We start from the raw sequence: 8,908 nt of genomic DNA on the forward strand, positions 1-8,908 counted from the left end.
GCCCACAAATCCAATACTGGCCCTGAGGAGTAGGCCACCCCTTTGGTTCCATCAGTCCAATTTGTAAATGCCCGTGCCATTTCAAGAGCCATTCCCCATTTATCCCACCTTTTTGTCGTTTCATTCCAGAGGAAACCTCCTTCACACTCAAGGTTACCTACTGGTATGCCGGCCCCCAAATTTTGCCAGCAACTTCTTCCAATTATAGAGGTTTGTAAGACCCATTGCTGTTTCCTGTTGCCCTTTCCAGGTTGTTTCCAGGTTCCAGGGTCAGTTATGATACTCTCCATAGCTTCCCAGGCCCATCTCTCCCCTGACTGGTACCTCCACATACATAACAATTAGTAACGTTTAGTGATTTAGCAATATTTTCAGCGAGATTTACAAAAAGGTTTTCAGCAACTGTGGGAATTTCATATTTCACTCCAGTGTCCAACTCATGATAAAATGAATGCAACCATAATCTGTGTTGCATTGATTTCCTAGATTTTTCTTTTATTATGGTACAGCTGGGGAGAACTACTCCCCTTTTAATTTCTGCTTCCAACGGGGTCCCTTTGCATTGTTGAGGCCATCCCCATTAGGGAGCTGTACTCCAACGGTACAGCTGTTGGACCATGCTGTGCCACCAGTCCTAGAAGCAGACACTGACTGAGAAACTTGCTGTCAGTTTTACCAAGTGCAACTACTTACAAGAGACTTAGCTGAAAGCAAGAGGACAAGACAGAACATTACCTTTATTCTGGCCCAAACCAGGACAGGGACAGAAGAACTTAGACCCTGATTGGGTATCCGGAATTCGGAATTCTGGCCCTGTGGCCCCCAAACACAACAAAAAAAGGAAATTTGACAGGTCCTACGATTATTAGGATATCTTAGACCGTGGCTTGAAAGCTCTAGTGAAAAGGTAAAATTCTTGCCTGAAAAATTAACGAATAACCAGCTTAAGTGGTTTGCTGAAGATGATCTAAAGAATTCATATGTTTGCATATTTCACAATGTTCAAGGCAGATATATTATTAGTACTCTCAAAGTTGGGTTAGCAAAATACTTTGTAAAAGTAAGGTTAGCAAACACTTTATAATTATTCAACAGGAATTCACAAACACAAACATATATTGCAACAGCAAGAAGGAAAATTTCTGCACCGGCCGGAGGTTCCTGGGGGGTGGTCTCTGAACTAATGCTCTGCTGGTTTTCACGTTACACGTCTCCAGTTAGGCCCTACCCTTTTGTAGCTCCCAAGGTCGGGTCCTTGAGAGGTGAGCACATGCCAACCTCATGAACCTCAAGAAGGCCAAGCATGAGGTTGAGGCAATGTGAAGAACAACCACAGGCTGGGCAGGGAGTGAATGAACAGGGAGCAACTCTGAGGGGAAGGGCATGGGGTTGCTGATTGATGAGAAGCTGAACAGGAGCTGGCAGTGCACGCTTGCAGCCCACAAAGCCAACCGGATCCTGGGTGGCATAAAAAGAAGGGTGGCCAGCAAGTCAAGGCAGGTGATTCTCCTCCTCCACGCTGCTCTTGTGAGACCCCACCCGGAGTTCTGTGTCCTGTTCTGGAGGCTCCAGCACAAGAAGAACATCTACCTTCTGGAGTGAGTCCGGAGGAGGGCTGTGAAGATGACCAGAAGAGGGCTCGAGCACCTCTCCTATGAAGACAGGCTGGGAGAGTTGGGATTGTTCAGCCCAGAGAAGGTTCTAGAGGGACCCTTGTAGTGGCCTTCCAGTACCTGCAGGGGGCCTCTGGAAGAAAGCTGGGGAGGGACTTTTCATAAGGGCGTGTAGGGACAGAGAGAGGGGTAATGACTGTCAACTAGAAGAGGGTAGCTTTAGATTGGACATTAGGAAAAGACTCTTCACGGTGTGTCTTTTGTTCTCGTTGATGAGAAGCTCAACAGGAGCTGGCAATGGGGGCACTTGTAAGGAAAGAAGAGAAGAAGAGACCACAGAAGAGGACCTCGTGCTCAGAAACGATTTCTGACACTTCCAGCCAGTTCTAGGTTCTCGTTGATGAGCAGCTCAACAGGAGCTGACAGTGCACGCTTGCAGCCCACAAAGCCACAACTGGATCCTGGGCGGCATCAAAAGAAGGGTGGCCAGCAAGTCGAGGCAGGTTGTTCTCCTCCTCTACACTGCTCTTGTGAGACCCCACCTGGAGTACTGCGTTCAGTTCTGGAGGCTCCAGCACAAGAAGAGCATTTACCTTCTGGAGCGAGTCCAAAGGAGGGCCGTGAAGATGATCAGAAGAGGGCTCAAGCACCTCTCCGATGAAGACAGGCTGGGGGAGTTGGGGTTCTTCAGCCCAGAGAGGAGAAGGCTCTAAGAGAGACCTCCCACCCTCCCTGCAAGGGACCTTGTGCAGACCCTGCTTAGCAGGCACACCTCCTACTCCAGTCTGAATTGCTACATTTATTTCTCCTCACCCACTTCTCCTTTTTTCTCTTGATCCTTCTTTTCTTTCTGGTTTCAGCTGTGGTCTTCTGGCTTTGTCATTGTCATGGCTGGAGCCTAGCTGAGCCCAAGGGACCACGAGGCTCCTTCTTGTGAGGCTTGCACTCCCGGTGGCAGTCACAGGCAAAACGAACACAATTTGTTTGAAAAGATCACTTTAATTTATCAATAACGAAAGCACAACGGGGCAAAGGGAAAACACAAACAAGAGCTCAAATACTTCACACCACCCCTCCCCTCTAGCCGAGACAAAGAGAAAACACAAACAAGAACTCCCATCCTTTACACCACCCCTCCCCTCTAGCCGAGAAAAAATTACTTTGTCCCAATATCTCAGTCCCTCTATCTCCGTCCTTCCTTTCCTTCCTCTGCTTTCAGCTGTGGCCTTCTGGCTTTGCCATCTGCCCATGGACCTGCACTCGATAAATGCAGGTATATGCTGGGTTTCCCCAGTTGCTCATCACAGCAAGTTTGATGAGTGAGAAGGCTGTGGGAAATGGCGCCTTCTGTAAAGAAAAGAGAGAAGAGAAGGTGGGGGTGTGAAGAGCAATAATGCCATCCGCCAGTCTCCCCCTGCCAAGACTTCTTCTGCCCAGGAGCAAGGTTCTGAAAGTGGGCAGGGGTGGCTCTGGAAACAGGAGGCCCAGTGCTAGTCCCACAGCTGCTGAGCTCCACACTTCTGCTGCCTTCTTTGCCTGCTTTGCTCCTGGCAGGAGTGAGAGAACCAGCAGAGCAGTGCCGTACTATGCTGGGAGGACAGGGCACTCTCCAGGCTTCCAGCAGACCCCAAGAAGGACCAGCAGTACTGCCCCACGCCTTTTCTCCCCTTCCAGGTGTTGCTGCTCCTCCACGGCACATGCTGTTGCTTTTGTGGAGCAGCCATGTGTGCAGCTGGCTCTTTGCTGGGTGCAGCCAGGCATCTCCCAGGACTCCTGCTCCCATGGGCCTGACCAGGCTCTTGCTGTTGTCCCTTTACCAACACCACCACCACACGCTACCCAGCCCTCCAAACTCCGGCAGGCCTTCCCTGTCAGTGCTCTGTTCCCCTCTGCCCAGGGAGAAAGCTTTTGTGCTCCTCCTGCCCTGGACTTGCAGGCAAACCTGGTTTCCTCCATGGCATCATGCCCCCTGCATGCACTGTACCTTGAGAGGGAAGGTCTGAATACTGGTTCCTGCCAAGTCATACGTGAATTTAGCCAGCAGGATTTCTTCCCCTCCATTCTCCTCCAGTCCCTGAAGGACAAAGCACAAAGAGAGCAGCTTAGGCTTGGCCCAACAAAGGGGAAATGGACACATCACCATCTAGAGCCCCCCGAACTCCGGAGCTCCAGGAGAGGTCTAGCGCTTTTTACAACTCAGCTCAGTCTCTGCCTTGGGATTTGGTGAAGAAGCCAGAACAGGGTCTGCAGGGCCAGAACAAATCTTAAGAGGGATGAACCCTCAAGAGCCCATGATGTATCCCACTGGGATATGGCACTGCTCAGCAGAGAGCAGGACTTGGATCTTAGAGAATGCACAAAAGTGAGCAAGACCCTGTCATGACTTTCCCCCAGGGCCTGATCCCTGCCAGACATGCGCAGCAGAGACTTACATAGGCAGAGACGTCTCGGGGGGCACTGATGACCATCCCAGAAGGAGAGGCTTCTTTTGGAATGTGCTGCAACGTGATGGACGTCAGGTGGACTCGTGCTGGCAACCTGATGACAACCTGGCCCTGCTGCCCTTGGAAAGGCCAGCACTTTCCTATGGAAACATCCTCCTGCAACCAGAAAGAACATCAGTGTTGGCATCAACACAACTGCCCATGTAGCTAGATGTACTGGCACTGGTGTGTCCCTGGGGTCTATTTCAGCTCAAAACTGGGCTGCTGTGAGGAGACGGACAGAAGCAGGAGGCCTTCCCTGCCTGACAAGGGAGCTCTCGGGGAGAAAAGCCTTTCACCCAGCTGCGGCAGAAGAATGCAGGCAAGAAGCAGCCATTCATCTCAGTTCTGACCCATTCCCTTCCTGAGGGGAATCACGGATTTCTAGCAAGCCCAGGCAGGCATTACAGCCTTGCTTTCAGTAACGTGATCAGCTCTGTGGGCATGGGCAGTGTACATGGAGTAAACATGAGAGCTCCGGAGATCAGTCCCCATCTTCACAGGAAGGAACAAAGCCAGCACTGATGACTTCTGCTGTGTTACCTGCAAAATAGTATCCGGAGGATTGGGGCTGCGGCAGAACGGTACAACCCACCAGAACCAGTTTCCTTCTCTGCAGTCATAGGTCTTGGACGTTCTCTTTCTGTCAATGGTGGCACCTGCAGGGAAAGAAGAGCAGAAGGCTGCAAGAGGCCGCAGACGAGAGGGACTTGGTGCTCAGACACTATTTCTGCCTCCTCCAGCCAGCTCCACGTCTGTCAGTCCTGCCCCAGCTGCGCAGGGCAATGCCAGCAGCCACATGCCCAGTGACTGCTTCTCTCAGAGCACCACGAGGAGAAGGTCTGAAGGGTCTTGGAGAGGACAGGACTGGTAGGCAGTTTGGGGAGAGCCACTCTGCCACTGCCTTTGCTCTTGGGCCCCATGAGACATAAAAGCTCCCCCACTCTGGAGAGCAGTGCCTGCAGCACAGGCTCCTCTGGGGAGCGCTGCAGACAAGTGCCAGGCGAGGAGGCGGGGCTGCTTGTGTCCATACCAGAGCTCTGCAGGGCCCAGTCAGACGGCTTGTAGAGTTCTGAATGCATCCAGGACACTGCCTGCTCGACTTCCTGGGAACAGCATGAACAGACAGAAAAGGAGCACATCAGCAGGCAGTTCAGCATGGCTACTGGTGGCCTGAGATGTAGTGGGTCAGCGGCAGAAACACAGGGCACAGCCTTGTCCACAGAGATGCCTGACTGTGCCTGTGGTGTGAGCTGCCAGGGCTCAGGAAGCGGATCAGTGGCCACAGCCTGGGCTGCACTGACGAGGATTTCCACACCCTCATCCCCAGCCTCCACGCTCTCCAGCAGGCACTCCAGGAGATGGGCTCAGAGCCTGCAAGCGATGGCTGTCCCTGTGAGCATGCCTGGGTCACACTGGTGCCTCAGGAGCTCGGCCCGAACAGCCAGAGGTACTGGAGTGCCAAGGGAAAGTTGTCAGGTGTCCTCTGGTGCTTGAAGCATTCCAGTTATAGTTGGGCGAGAGAAGAGCCCGGACAGTGGAGGAGTTTGCCCAGAAAGCACCCGGGTGCAACACCCAGCAGCAACAACAACCATCGTACAGAGTCCTTTTCTCAGGGCTTTTGCCCAGCCAAGCATCCTTCCCCAAAATGCAGCATCACCTCCTTCACATGCTTCAGCTCTGCCTCCAGTTGAACCACCTCTGCCACCAGAAGCTCTGCCTTTTGGATTTCTTCCTCATGCCAAGCAGACGCCTTGCTGGAGGAACCAAAAGCAGATCTTGTCAGGGAGAAGCCTATCCCCAGCTGGGAGCAGCTGAGCTCAGCAAGGAGGAGAGACACACGTGTTTTCCTTGCTTTGCAAATGCTTCCCTGCCACACCAGGCTGAGCAACAGGCAAAGGCAGGAGGGATGTATGGGAGGCCTGGCTGCTAGGGAATGGCTGCAGGTAGCATGAGGCCACCTGCCCCTTCTGCACAGAACCAGGTGTCCAGCTCAGGACACATCTCTTACCACAGGGGCTCCGGGTCTGCTCCCAAGGCATATGCCAGCCCCTGAAAGGGAAAAACGCTTCATCAGTGCATCTGCTAGCAGAGCTGCCGAGCGTTCCCAGGAGGGGCTTCCCGAGAAAGACAGGGCAGAAGCTGCTGCTGCTGCTTGGGATCTCCCTGCATAGAAGCAGAAGAGCCCGTGATTTATTCAGCCACTGTCCGAAATGCCCTGTGGGAGGAGGTGCCCATCCCAAGAGAGTCACCGACCTCTCTCAGTCCCACAGCCCACATTGCCCACACTGCCACTGGGCTCCTGAAGATAACACCACCTGCAATTCAGAACACCAAGAGACTGTTACGTTGCTGGGGTTGCCAGAGATGGCTGCGGTCGTGTTGTCAGCCCCGTGTGTCCCTGGGGGTGGGGCAGCAGGTGGGGAGTGTGGGGAGGGAGCAGGGAGAGGATTAATGTCTGACTGGGGGTCATCAGGCCGGGCGTTGGGGAGACTGCTCAGCTGTGATCTACGGGTGTGCTGGGTGCCACACAGCTAGTCCCCATTTCCTCTTGCTGCTTCAGTGAGTGCTGAGACCAGGCTGCATGGGCCAGGAGAAGTAGCTCTCCATCGGGGTCGCCTCTGGGAGTCCCTGTGCCAGGCTTGGAAGTACCTACGCCCTTCTCTCGCAGACTTGTGGACTTAGCAATGCATCTGTTGGCTTGGTCCAGTAGCCAGAGCAGCAGCGTGGTTGGCTGCCTGCCAGTCTTACTGCCCACCCCACCAAGGCCGTACTCGGGGAGCACTTGGGACACAGGAGTCGCCACACACACTTGCCCCAAAGGCCAGTCAAGGAAGGTGGCATCCAGTACAGCCAGGCTGTCTCTCTGGGATATTTGCTTATGAAAACTCACCCATCGCCGTTTTCAGGTGCAAAATGATGATGCTCAGTAATATCTTCTTTAGCGACACCCTTCGCCTGAAAAAGAGGGAGTCCTTTGGCCGTCAGTAGGTCCCTGGGTTGCTGGCTGGCGAACACTCTCTGCTCTCCCCTATGCTTGCTCTGGCCCTCAGGGAGCCCCTTTCTCACCCATTCCATAGCAGGAACATGAAATACATACATAGTGAAGGTCCATGTGCCCAGCAGATGTCCCCAGAGGGAGGCGAGGCGAGGCCACCTGCCAGAAGGCAAGGAAGGCTGAAGACCGTCCCTGGGCAAAGAAACCAGAGACAATTTGGACCTGTGTGTTGAGGATTCTCCTCCAGATACCAGTGCCACCACTGCCCCACAGGCAGGCTGTGCCTCTGTGTCTCAGGGGGGCCAGTCTCAGGTCCCAGGGGCTTGGCCAGCTCAGGAAGCAAAATTCCCCCAGAGCTGAAGGGCTGGGATCCTACCCCTGCAGCACGAGGCCACTGCTGACCCAGTGGCCCTGCTGAACACTGGCTTTGGGCCGGCAGTGTGAGCCTGGCTTTCAGCCCAGCCCCATCCCCACAGAAGGGGGGCTGCACAGCCACGCGGCTCCTCCTCAGAGATCCTCTGTCGGATTCCCCAGGCTGCTCCACACCCCACGGACCGTGTTAGGCCGTGTCCCTGCTGCCACCCCAACCTGTCCCAGGCAGGAGCAGACCACTACATACTTATCTGCTTGGCAGCTTCTTGGCCCTGCTGCCTCCTCTGTGAGGCTGAGGTTGGTCTTGGCTCCCGAGGAGCCTCTGCAGGCCCTTTGTTGTTCCGCTCGAGGCCCCTTTCTCCTTGCCATCTTGGTCACAGAAGGGTCAGACACAGCTGCTGTCTTCACCTGGCCAGGGAGAACCAGCTCCAGCAGCAGCTCCCTGGCTACTGAGGGTTCCTTCCCCTCGCACCACAAGGCTGTGTGGGAGGCTAGCTGTGACCTCACAACGGGGCTCAGCAGGGTGGGGAGACTCTGTGGGCTGCTCCCCTGGGGCAGCATCATGGCTGCCGCCCTTCTTTTTGGGCGGTGGGAGCCCAAGCCTGTGGGCACCCCAACCCTGCCATGCCTCTCTGCCAGGAGGCTGCCTCGTGTGGCCCGCTGGCCAGGGTTTCAGCTCTCCTGGGCATTCCCGGGAAACCAGAAAGGGAGCTGGAAAGGGTCTTTGCTCTCAGCCCATGGGACGGCTGCTTCCAGCAGCGTTTCTCCTCACCCGCGCAGCCCGTACCAGGTTGCCAGCATGGCAGTGAGGGCCGCAGGGCCCATGGTGCACAGCCATGCCACGTCCCAGGGAGCAAGAGCGTTGGTCCGACTGCCCAGGGAAAAAGCTTTTGTGCTCCTCCGCCCTGGACTTGCAGGCAAACCTGGTTTGCTCCATGGCATCATGCTCCCTGCATGGACTGTACCTTGACTGGTGAGGTCTGAATACGTGTTCCTGCCACCTTGTACGTGAATTTAGCCAGCAGGATTTCTTCTTCTCCATTCTCATGTACATTTAGAGATCCAGGAATTTACACAGGGCACTTTTAATTGCTTTCTTTTTAAAGAGCAATTGCTTGGAAAAAATGCATGTCTGCTTGAGGACCTTCATGTCTCGTGTTGCAGAGAAGTGACTCAGGTGTCTAATTCTACAGGGAACATCTGATTGTCTAGCAGGGGCTTTGCACAGTGATATAAATGACCGAGACTCAATATTCTGTTAATGGTTTAATTTAATTAATAAAATTGCAATAAGCAAAACAGCGCTGGTGCGTGGGGAATCTCCGCTCCATTCACAAGCACGCCGTAAGGTTTAATCTTTTAGTTTATATTACATACCTTAACACATATTCATAAATATTCTAATACATACTCATGACTAGGAAGAGGCCAGATTATGTGTA

At 53.8% G+C, this 8,908-nt stretch overlaps 1 protein-coding gene across 1 annotated transcript; it reads right to left on the reverse strand.

Annotated features, from left to right (window-relative positions):
- Positions 1-2,709: 2,709 nt before the first annotated feature.
- On the reverse strand, positions 2,710-5,413 carry LOC139789900 (sperm-associated antigen 4 protein-like). The gene is made up of 5 exons (XM_071731031.1): positions 5,130-5,413; positions 4,640-4,755; positions 4,046-4,213; positions 3,598-3,687; positions 2,710-2,960 (listed from the first exon to the last, which is right to left on the reverse strand). The coding sequence occupies exons 1-5, from the start codon at positions 5,254-5,256 to the stop codon at positions 2,829-2,831; spliced, it is 633 nt and encodes a 210-aa protein (XP_071587132.1). The 5' UTR covers positions 5,257-5,413; the 3' UTR covers positions 2,710-2,828.
- Positions 5,414-8,908: the final 3,495 nt, after the last annotated feature.

The sequence above is a fragment of the Heliangelus exortis genome, chromosome Z (assembly GCF_036169615.1).
Source record: "Heliangelus exortis chromosome Z, bHelExo1.hap1, whole genome shotgun sequence".
NCBI lineage: Eukaryota > Metazoa > Chordata > Aves > Apodiformes > Trochilidae > Heliangelus > Heliangelus exortis.

Excerpts from the sequence above, each read along its gene's own strand:
- LOC139789900 (XM_071731031.1), bottom strand. The coding sequence starts at position 5,256 with ATGCTGAACTGCCTGCTGATGTGCTCCTTTTCTGTCTGTTCATGCTGT. Across the intron at positions 4,756-5,129 it reads CTGGGCCCTGCAGAGCTCTG|GTGCCACCATTGACAGAAAG; the intron begins GTATGGACACAA and ends CTTTCCCTGCAG. Across the intron at positions 4,214-4,639 it reads CTCCGGATACTATTTTGCAG|GAGGATGTTTCCATAGGAAA; the intron begins GTAACACAGCAG and ends TTCTGGTTGCAG.